The sequence below is a fragment of the Micropterus salmoides genome, unplaced genomic scaffold (assembly GCF_014851395.1).
Source record: "Micropterus salmoides isolate LMB-PRFRI ecotype aquatic unplaced genomic scaffold, ASM1485139v1 Ms_hic_scaffold_4145, whole genome shotgun sequence".
Lineage (NCBI taxonomy): Eukaryota > Metazoa > Chordata > Actinopteri > Centrarchiformes > Centrarchidae > Micropterus > Micropterus salmoides.
The window spans coordinates 1-11,806 of NW_024043535.1; the positions used below are offsets into that span (position 1 = coordinate 1).

At 41.3% G+C, this 11,806-nt stretch overlaps 1 protein-coding gene across 2 annotated transcripts; it reads right to left on the reverse strand.

Annotated features, from left to right (window-relative positions):
• Nucleotides 1–8: 8 nt before the first annotated feature.
• LOC119887356 (programmed cell death 1 ligand 1-like) lies at nt 9–10,448 on the reverse strand. Of its 2 annotated transcripts, XM_038698173.1 has the most exons (3): nt 10,116–10,440; nt 6,755–7,096; nt 9–763 (listed from the first exon to the last, which is right to left on the reverse strand). In XM_038698173.1, exons 1-3 carry the CDS (start codon nt 10,213–10,215, stop codon nt 714–716), a joined length of 492 nt encoding a protein of 163 aa, XP_038554101.1. In that variant the 5' UTR covers nt 10,216–10,440; the 3' UTR covers nt 9–713. The 2 variants fall into 2 exon arrangements, with proteins under 2 accessions (XP_038554101.1, XP_038554100.1); XM_038698172.1 differs by lacking the exon at nt 9–763 and having other exon boundaries at nt 6,265–7,096; nt 10,116–10,448.
• Nucleotides 10,449–11,806: the final 1,358 nt, after the last annotated feature.

Sequence of the window (11,806 nt, forward strand, 5' to 3'; positions counted from 1 at the left end):
CAGGCGCATCTGTGGGCAGCCTAGTGTTGTCGTGGAACACGTGTTTGACGCGCGCTGCCGCTAGAGTCCTTTTCCAGCCGAGTGAGCAGCAGACCTCATCCAGTGCCTAAGGAGCTAACGGTAAGGATTCAATTCTTATTACTCCTTTATATTTAATTAAAAACCTTTGATATGTTACTGCCAACTTCGAGAAAAAACCTGAATAAGACACATGACATTCGGCTAATTTGGATCGTAGTTGAAGTTGCATTATCACAGAAGAGTTGCTATCATGTCACAATAAGTAAGCAATAATTTTGCAATTACAGAGTGAATCTGAGACTTTTATTTGTTCTGTTTATGTGTCTTATATTTGAGAGGGTTGTCACTCAATGCAGAGAAATAAGTAATAAAAAAGAGACCAACGCACTATAGGCTAGTGACAGATTGGCTTTGCTTTGCTAACGGGTAGCTACAGACAGACCCGGTGCTAATACGGCACTGGAACCTTAACGACCGTTATCTACCGCACCGATTTCTGTGCTTCAGTTCGGTGCAAATAGAGGTTAAAAACCAAGCAAATATCGTCCGACCCGGATTTCAAAAGATCGGTATCGGCATCTGCGTGAAAAAAACCATATCGGTCGACCTCTACATAGACAATATATATTAGCTGATTTAATAATTATGTGACCATGAAAAGATGTAAAGATTGTTGAGTGTTTGGGACTGGCTCACAGTGACTGAGCTGCTGGGAGACGCTCACAGAGCTGCACACCAAGAGCTGCAGGAAGAGGAAAAAAGATACCAGATTCAAAAACATTTCATACATTTTTCTGAAATCTAATAGGGCCGTTTCTTCTTCACTCTTTACTTTGATGTCAGGAATATTATAAAATATTAATGCTAGTTTATTTATTTAGATATATGATTAGACATATAGTCAATAAAAATCCAAATATATCTCAGATTCACAATGCAATATATATAAAATCATTATCACAATATTGCATACTGTACACACACGCGCGCAAGCAACACAGACACACAACTCTGTCTATAGATTTGTTTGTCACTCTTACCTCTGCCATGGCCGCCCTCATCCTTTCCCCATTAATGTTTCCTTCTCAGATTATTTCCCACACTTTTTTAAATCTGGTATCTTTTTTCCTCCACCTGCAGCTCTTGGTATGCAGCTCTGTGAGCGTCTCTCTAGCAGTCAGCCTTGGTAGTGGCTGCAGTATGACAGCAGGTCAGTCACTGTGAGCTGGTCCCAAATACTCAACAATCTTTTTATGGTCACATAATTGTTTAATCAGCTAATATATCCCTTCTTGAGCCTTTTATATTACAGTTTAAAACATTCTCGACTCTAAATTGGACTCTGCACATGTGCGACTAGCCTGCTAGCTGTTCCCCTACACTGGACCTGCACCGCCTGGCTGCTAGCTGCTCCTCCACCCTCGGCCTGCACTGCCTGGCTGCTAGCTGCTCCTCCACCCTGGGCCTGCACCGCCTGGCTGCTAGCTGTTTTTCCACCTTGGGCCTGCACCGCCTGGCTGCTAGCTCTGGACTGCAATTCCAATACCAAAATTGCTGATCCTACCTGGTGTGACTTTCAATTTAAATATGCATTTTCCAAGTGTATTGTTGTGCCTTCTGCTCATTTGTTATAATTCTTACAACAGTCATGATAAATTGTCTACATTTAATTTTGGACAGACGCCGGGAGCCCATACTTTTGAACATATCCAAGTTGATGTGAACTACGATCATAACAAATCATCTGCCCCTACGTATAAAATGCCAATATCAAAACTAACAAATCTGTGTGTCCTACTACCTTGGGTCATAAAACAACTAATTTTATATGATTATTTTTCACTTAATGAAACCTCTATTATGTTACTTTCAATTGAAATTGTGTCTAAAAACACAATACCCAACCGTTTTGGAAACCAAAGACGACTAATTATTTTGTTACTCTTACTATCTGGAAACATACAACCAAACCCTGGCCCAGAGGTTCAAACCCCATCTGACTTTAAGTCCTTACCTGGCCTTAAAATAATTCACCTTAATGTTCGCAGTCTTCTACCTAAAATTGACCAAGTTCGAATCTGAGTAAGGTCAACAGGAGCAGATATAGTTTTTATTTCTGAAACGTGGCTAAACAAATCTATATCTGACAATGATGTTTGCATAAATGGCTTTCAAATCTATCGTGTTGAAAGACTAGCTAAAGGTGGGGGAATTGCCATTTATATAAACTCATCCCTCCATGTAAATTTGTTACAAGCTGAATCTCTCTGTAAACAATCTGAACTTTTAATGCTAAAGGTTGAAATTGCCAAGGGTTTACATGTAAATGTTGTGGGATGTTATAGGCCTCCTTCTGCCACCTCAAAACGCACTCCAATTACTAAAGGATTTTCTATTTAAGCTCATTCCAATGAAACTATACTAATTGGAGATTTAAACTGGGACTGGCTTAGCCCAAATTCTGATGATTTCAAAATCATCCAAATATTAAGTGTCTCTCAAAGTCAACATTGATTGATCTGATCTTAACAAATGCCCCACATAAATACTGTTCAACTGGGGTCTTTTGCAATGATCTCAGCGACCACTGTATCGTGGCCACTGTTAGAAATACCAAAATTGATAAAAGAAAACCACGAGTCATTATAAAAAGAGATTTAAAACAATGAACAGGCATTTTACCATGACCTTTCTAAGTGCCAATGGAACAGAACTGACCTCATTCCAGATGTTGAAACAGCTTGGTAATTTTTCTATGAGTGTTTCATAGAACCTTTAAGAAATTTAGAGTTAAAGGTAGAGATAGTCCTTGGTTTACACCAAATTTGGCAAATGCTTTACATGAGAGGAACTTAGCCTGGGCGAAAGCAAAAAAACTGGTTTAAAATGCGATTGGGATAATTTCAGAAAATTAAGAAATAAAAGTTCCTCCCAAATTAAAAATGCCAAGTCCGAATTCTACTTGTCAACTAAAACTGTCTAATGACCCTAAAAGATTTTGGAAAACTATAAAATCTCTCCTTGCAGAAAATAACTCACAAGTCTTGCCAAATTAGATTGTCCATAACTCTTTACATATTTATGACAAAGTTGAAATGTTAAATTGATTTATCTACACCATCCACAAACTCAAGCAACACTGGGACTGCTACGGAACAACCCTCTGATGCATCAACATTTAGTTTCCAGCCTTTTACTTTGTGTCAAGTCCACAAAGCACTAAAATCATTAGATGCACGTAAACCACAAGGACCTGACTTAATTGATCCCTACTTTCTAAAAATTGCAGCTGATTTAATAGCAAAACCTTTGACTGATATTTTTAACTTAAGTCTGAGCACTATGCAAATTCCCAAAATCTGGAAATCGGCTTTTGTCACACCATTATTTAAAGGTGGTGACCCAAAAATTTTAAATAACTACAGGCCGATTTCAAAACTTTGCATCTTATCAAAAATTTTAGGCTTTAGGAAAGGTCATAGTACCATAACAGCAACACTGAAGGTGATCAACGATATCTCGACAGCTCTTGACAATAAGCAACATTGTGCAGTGCTTTTCATTGATTTGTCAAAAGCCTTTGACTCTGAAAACCACATTTTACTCAAAGAGTGACTGATCAACATTGGATTATCTAAAAAGGCAGTTGGATGGATCTGTAATTATCTCACTGACAGGTCCCAATGTGTTAAATCAGATAATAATTGTTCTAATATTCTCTCATTAACTAAAGGAGTGCCCCAAGGCTCTGTTTTGTGGCCACATTTATTTACTATCTATGTGAACAATGTTGGCCAGGATCTTGGACACCAATTACCATTTTTATGCTGATGATATGGTTATCTACAGCTTTGCAAAAACTTAGTGCCAGTGTCTCTACATTACAAAACGCTTTTAAAAATGTAAATGAGAGCAAGTTGATGTTATTCTCAAAAACAAAGAGCAATCTGCAGATAAGTCCTCTTCAAGGGGCAGAAATCGAAAGAGTTAAATCTTTTAAATATCTAGATATTTTAATTGATGACAGTCTTAGTTGTAAAGGACATGTTGAACATTTGGTTAGGAAACTGAGACTGAAAATTGGCTTTTACTTTAGAAATAGGCTATGTTTTTCTTTTAATGCTAAAGGGAAACTTGTATCTGCAACATCTACATCCATTCTGGATTATGGTGACCTCATTTATATGAATGCCCCAACCCAAGTATTGAAACTACTGGACTCTGTTTATCATGCCTCATAGAGGTTTATCACAAACTGTAAGCCTTGCAAACACCACTGTGAACTTTACACACGTGTGGGCTGGCCAGCACTGAAGAATCGTAGACTCACTCATTGGTATATGTTCATTTATAAGGGTATTCTGCGTTTGTACGATCTGTGTGAATATATTCAACCTAAAGCGGCTGGACTTTATTCTTTACGCTCGCAAGACTCACTGCTACTGTCTGTACCAAGTGTCCGCACAGAAGCTGGTAAGGTGGCATTTCAGTATTCCAGGTGTTTCGGTGAGTGCAATTGTAGTATTTCATTTATGTGTTAGCAATAATTTGCAGGTATTGTTGTCAGCATAAATAGCATGTTAGCTTAGCTCGTTAAGCTAATTAGCACAGCTGTGCTTATGATGTTAACTGAACGGGAGGGTATGCTGACCAGTTTTTAAAAAGAGTCATGCACATTAGTCAAAACCTGTTAGAGAAGTTAATTTGGGGGTGACAATACTTTGGAGCAAAACGCACAAAAGAGGACATGTGTGAAGTTGGAAAGTGATGCTCTGCCTTGTTGTTTAGCTGACTTTATGCAGTGTCAACATTAAACTTGCCACATGGACAATCTTAGATAATCTTAGATTTATTACTGTAATGAGTGACTGTGTTCAGGGCGAGAAAAGACATGGCGATACCATTACACAGAACGAGGCTGCAGCTGGACTGAGGGATGGAGGTGTTTATGGGGGGCTGTGCTCGGTGCACTAGTTGCACAACACCAGCGGTGGACTGTTGTACAGAGGTCTGCCTGTCCGCCGAGCATCGTCTGCACCTCCGAGTACCGTTTAAAAGCGATAAATTATTCTTGGTGGGGTTCATCAGTGGTGATAAATGATTAGAAGTATATATTTTAGCACAGTTCCCCCCATAAACACCTCCATCCCTATCCCATTGCTCTCTTAATGAATGACGCAATGCCATATTTGGCAGTTTTATTTTCACCACAGGTGAATGGCTTTGCATATTCCGAATCGGGGAACATAGAGGCTGTTTACACCTGGCATTAAAATGTATTTTGGGTGATTGTGATCGGGTAGTAAATGCACCCGAGGACACATTGAGGACAGATTGTGATCCGATCAGCAAAACGAACTCTGGAGGTGGTCAGGGACAACATGACCACATGGATGCAAATGTGTTGTCTATCCACATACAACAACTACTTGGGTGGAAATATGTACTGGTCGCAGTCTTCTGCAAATAAAATCCAAAAGTCTGACAGTGCAGCATGCGCCTGGACATTCAGTGTTGTGCATAAACGTGCTCAAATTGTGTAGATTATTGATCTTGCTCATGTTTTTGGTGAACTGATCGTGTCCGTTTATGAACGTGAACCAGAGCTGGGCAATAAAACAATAATGTTAATTCTAGTTATATAATCTTCCTCAAAAAAAGTATACAAAAGTTCAGTAAAAAATTTATTTAAATTATTTGAAGCACTTTTCTATTAAGATATTTATTTAATTGAGGAAATTTTCATGCATATTTGTTGTTTTGGATGTTCTGCCTCAGCTCTGTGAAGTGATCCACTGTTTGATACCAGGCTGCTTTTTGGCATCAAGTGTTTGTCATGTTCTGACCATAAAGAAAAGATTAAAAGCACAATTAACCATCTGGTTTCTTCAGGAGCAAAAATCAGCCTTTAAACTTATAATAATAAAAATAATGATTAAATAATGATTTTACTATTTTTTTCATGTCGCCCATCCCTTACTCATAAACTGATGTGTTAAACTCAATATAAACCACTAAAATAACAGAAAAGAGTAACTTACACATTATGACGATAGGTAACAAGAAAACGATGTCGGACCGAATTTAAGTTTCACTTTCACTTTCTGGCCGAACTAATACACAGGCGCACTGCTAAAGAGAGGTAAATAATCCATGGAGGAAAACAAATCACGGTGAAAGACACACTTTAGAAAGTAGGCTACAGGTGTTTGAACTAGACAGAACAATCAGATCTTCCTCCAACCACTTTAACTTGCGTCTCCCAATCTTGCAGCCATGACTGACGATAATATGTCAGGCAGCCAAACGTCAACGTCTGCAGCTAATGTAAACGTAACATGAGTTTTATTAATGGCGGGGTCTCGCATTGTCAATTGCTAAAAGAAAACCATACAAATACACGCTAATTAGGTGTTTCAGGCTACTGTGCGTGACAATTTTCCCAATAGGCTTAAATGCACCATCGTCAAATTTAATAAACACAGCAAATTTTATGACCTTAATTTCCCTGATTTCAATTTAAGACCTTTCAAGGTCTTAAATCTTTAAGGAGCTGCGGGAACCCTGGTTATAAACGGCCGATGTCGATTAATTGCAATTTGCTCATGTCGGCCTGCCAATATATCGGTTGGGCTATATCTTCTATATTCCTCATGTTGGACTCTCAGAATCAACATGGAATAAACTGCAGCTACAACATGGCACACAGACACACTGACCTCCACAAACTCACCTGAAACCTCCAGCTGGATGATTCTGATTGGCTCAGTCTCAATGTTGGCTCTCTTACGTCTTGAATCACCTGCTGCAACTCGACACTCGTATGTTCCAGCGTCGTTGCTGCTCACGTTCTTCAGAATTAAAGACACGTCTCCGTCCTTCAGCTCTCTGTCCACCAGCTGCACCCGGTCCTTAAAGGATGGATGCTGGTGGGTTGGATCTGAGCGTCCATCTCTGTAAAGGAGGACGTACTCTGACTCCAGGTCAGGTCTGGTCCACTCTACAGCTCTGATGGAGGCTTCACCAGCCTGACATGGCAGAATGACATCATCTCCAGGTTTCACTCGTACCACATCTAAAAACAATAAAAACATCCAGAGAGAAAAAGTAATTACATTTCAAAAGGACTCCACAGGACGATACAGTGAGAACATCTTTGTTTAAACAGAAGGCCTCTTCACACCTGAGATCATGGGAACATTCAATAATTAGTCACAGCTGTGGAGATGTTACAGGATTTTATGCCCACTAGGGCTGGGCGTAATAATTTCAAACGAGTTATCCAACGAAGGTGAAAATCAAGGGCAACTGGACTTGGTTGAAGATACTGGAAGACGTTTCGTCCCTCATCCAAAGGACTTCTTCAGTTCTGACTGACTGGCAGGGAAACTCAGCTATTTAACCTCAGTGGGGTCGTTATCCCGGGTCATCGATACCGCTGGTTCGGTAGTGTTCCTTGTTGCTGTGACGACAGTCGTTACAGTCGTTAAGACTACCTGTGGCCAAGACTGAACGACCATCGTTAAGTATCTTCACCTGAGGCCAATAGGTTACGTTTGTTGAGTTTCCTGGGAAGTGATGAAAGGACAGCATTGTAAGTGGGGGATAAGTGGTGGCGTAGACCCCCTCCCCTGTTCAATGACGGCTTCTCGACCCTGGTGTAGATGCTTCCTTGACACCTCTTTCAAACCATCCATCTTCTCTGTCTAAAATGTGCACCTGGTGGTCCTCAAACGAGTGTCCTCTGTCCTTCAGATGTAAGTAGACTGCAGAGTCTTGACCTGAGGAGTTGGCCCTTCTGTGTTGAGCCATGCGTTTGTGTAGTTTAAACCCAAGAACACACTAAGACAGATGCTGGTCCACCCCAAAGACCGCACACCCAAACACAAGAAAAGCAATCTAGTGTATGCGGTCCAATGCAGTGAGGAATGCACAGACCTGTTCATTGGGGAGACTAAACAACCACTACACAAACGCATGGCTGTTTGACACTGGTGAAGACCAGTGGCCTGTACTACGAAGGGAGTTCAACCTTCAACTCTGAGTAGAGTTAACTGTTATCAGGCAAAGTCAGGATTGACAAACTGTGGCTGCCTACACTGGAGTTAAACAGTACTACAAAGTTGGATATGATGTTTGTTAGTTAACCCCTTGTTAACTTAACTGGAGTTGGTGCGCATTCGCATAAAAGGGGTGTGTTCAGCTGGGCAGGCAGAGTTTTTCACAACGGCGCATGGTCCACATTTCTCCAGAGGAATCCACACTGACAGTGTCTGGATTTGAGGAGATTAAAGATGGTTAACGGCCAAATCTAATACCGGCGGCCGACAAAGCCAGGGAGGCTTGTTGGCATCGCATTTAGTAAATTTGTAGTCTAATTATCTTCACAGTGTTCTTATTGTAGTTCAAATCTCTATTATGTATTTTCTGGACTCTTCTTTTATGTGATATAATATGATGTAAAGGTACAGCTGCACATAAGGTCCATTGTAATAAGAAAAAAAGGAGCCAGCGGAGAGGGGGAATAATCCAGACAGAATTTAAAATAATAATAAAGTAAAAAAATATATTTTATATATGTCATTATAGTCACACATTTATGAGAGAAACTTCACTTTGCAAGGCTGCAACATCACACACACACACACACACACACACACACACACGTCTGCCGTGTAGTAAGCATGCATTGGGAAATTATATTGGACTTCACAATGAGGAAATAGGTGAGATAGTCCACAATCACTATATTATCTTGCATCTTAGAGACTTTGCTGTGAATTAAGCGTTTTCAGAAGAAAACACAAGTGATTTTGATTTTTTGTGACTTTAAAGTAGGTAATCTAATTATGTGAAAACACTTTCAATTACAGCCTACAGATGGGCTACATCTAAGAAACTGTCCCATTAATTAATTAGGATGTCCTCTCTAAAATCACAGAGGCTGCAGGCCTCGCTGTATGAACGCAAGGATGCGTTTCCTAACTTAATTTCAGCTGCAACCACAGTGGAACAAGTCAGGATGTAATCTAAACATGTTTTATGAAGTGGTGTGTATTAATATCCTACTTCACATCATTATCACGGAGTACAGATGCGGTGTGTAGTCCACGTGCAGTTTGGCAACAGACCTCGTTAACACCTATCCACCTTCCGTAGTACGGGTTAATCGAGAAGTTAAACCTGACGTCACAAAGTTACTCCTTACCTGGATAAGCCAGTTACCTATTTACATTTTATGACAGATATTGTCTCCAGAAAAGTCAAGTTTGCATCTACACACAACTCTGTCTTTCTTCCCACTTTTCTACAGGAATCCTGATCAACAAGTAGCCCTCAGGGGAAATCTAATATTGAAGCTCAGCAAAACCCAAGCGTATGTCCAGTTTACTGCACAAGAGCAAACTCTGTTTCAGTACAGGAGTGTCAGGTTTGCTAGGTTCTAGGCGGAGGGCCCTTCCCTTTTGATACCTCCACAGCCATCTAGCTGTTTTGAGGCCGCTAATGCCACTACAGCTTTGTCTGTGGGGAAGCTCATCTTCTCCAGCTGTTGGAGTCGCGGAGAGGACAAACATACAGATGATACAGAGAAAGAACAACGTTGCAGATATTTAGGCCTGCATGTGCATTATTCTGGGTTTGTGTTGTGCAGACCTACTCACACACCAGTAGTGACCATGCTACATCGTAAATACCACCCCTGCTTCCAACTTCTGTGTGTGTGTGTGTGCGCGTGTGTGTGTGTGCGCGCGCTAAATGAGCGACGGTAGATCCAGCTGTTGCATCACAAGTTAACTTGAGCATTTACCGTGGCCACAGCTGACTGCACGCTTTGTTCGGGCTGAGTCTAAACATCCAGACTGTTTCACTTACAGACTGTCTGACAAACTGTTCATCTCACAGAAACTCGACGTCAGATAAATAACGATATGTGATACAAATGTTGACTGGCAGGCCGGTGTTGGTAACGATGGCGAAGATAGCGGAAGATAAAGGTGATCGATGGTACGAAGCTGTGTCACAAGTTAATCTTAATCCTAATAAGTCTTTAAAAACGTGTCTTTATCATGGACTGTATATAAAAAGGTTTTTACCTGAAGAAGCTGGAGACAGACGGGCCAACAGGAACACCAACAGACAAATCATCCCGGTTTTATATTCAACTTTCGTCGATTTCACAGCTTTTAGCCTCATTAGCTCCGCGTCAAGGCCTCAAATATTTTACGACTAAATCACTGCGGCTGTGTCCGAAATCACCCACTACTCACTATATAGGTGAGTATAGCTGTTTCTCAATTCCGAGTTCGTTCTTCTTCTTGGTTTAATGGCGATTGGCAAACCAGTTTAACGGTGCATTACAGACTGAAGTCAAGCCAGCCCTCGCGCTGTTTTGTGATGCGTGTTTTTTCTAGGTATTACGTGTCGCAGCACATTTCAAAATAAAAGTGAGCTTCTGCTGAACATAATGCAATTGATGTGGCAGAAACGATTGAATAAATAAATAAATGCTTAAGACACCACAAGTATCTAAAGAAAATATTAGTCTCACAGAAAGCTTAAAACATTCAGCCAAGATTCGAACTCACGTAAAAAGAAAACGTCCTGTTTCCACTGGTTCATGTCACTTCACAGTGACAGCAGACCACCTCAGGGTGACCCTCTGTCAATATCAGAGCAATCTGATGTAGTATTCTGAAATTACAGCCCTTGAAAATGTCTAAAATTTTCGCTATTCGCAAGATTCAAATTGACATAAAAAGGAAACGTCCTGTTTCCACTGACTCATTTCACTTCACAGTGACAGCAGACCACCTCAGGGTGACCCTCTGTCAATATCAGAGCAATCTGATGTAGTATTTTAAAGTTCCAGCCCTTGAAAATGTCTAATATTTTCACTATTCGCCAAGATTCAAATTGATGTAAAAAGGAAACGTCCTGTTTCCACTGACTCATTTCACTTCACAGGGATAGCAGACCACCTCAGGGTGACCCTCTGTCAATATCAGAGTAATCTGATGTTTGGTTTTAATATTACAGCCATTGAAAGTGTGTAATATTTTCGCTATTTGCAAAGATTCAAATTGACATAAAAAGGAAACGTCTCGGGTTACGTATGTAACCCTTGTTCCCCGAGAAGGGGAACGAGACACTGCGTCGGTGACGACACTATGAGAATGCTTCTGGGCGTGAACCGGGCTGAAACATGAATGAAACTACTCCAATCCTATTGGTGTTGCTAGAACGGTAGCGTGTGACGGCGTAACTGGAGGCGTATATAAGCACGCCGGCACACAGGAGACATTAGCCCTTTTCTGTGAAGCAAGGCACTACAGGCTCTCATGTGCTGCAGGCCAGACGGGATTATGTTAGACGCTGCTGCCATGAGACCCAACACTCTCTGAAAGTTTTTCACAGTGATGGAGCGGCCTAGCTTTATCCTGGTTACTGAGGACACAATGGACCCGACGCGTGCAGGCGACAGATGGGCCCGCATCGTCATCGAGTTCCACACCACCCCTAGGAACGTAGTCTGTTGGGCGGGTGTCAGCAGCGAGAGAAACTCAGCCGACAACCCACGTATGTGAGCGAAAACTCCTGTTCTACTCCTGTTCTACCCCCGGTAGAACCCTCAGGACCTCTTCCCCCGCCCCGGCGAGACTGAAGAATGGTCCTCAGATCCCTCGTGTCAGGGGATTGTGGGTGAGAGCGCCGCCTCGAAACCCGAGTATGCTGAGTGGGAGCACGAGAGGCGACACTCTGCCTTTGGGTCTGATGGTAGGAGCTG

Coding starts and splice junctions, on each gene's coding strand:
- LOC119887356 (XM_038698172.1), bottom strand. CDS start 10,215: ATGAGGCTAAAAGCTGTGAAATCGACGAAAGTTGAATATAAAACCGGG. Junction 7,097..10,115: donor TCTGTCTCCAGCTTCTTCAG/GTAAAAACCTTT, acceptor TATTGTTTTTAG/ATGTGGTACGAGTGAAACCT.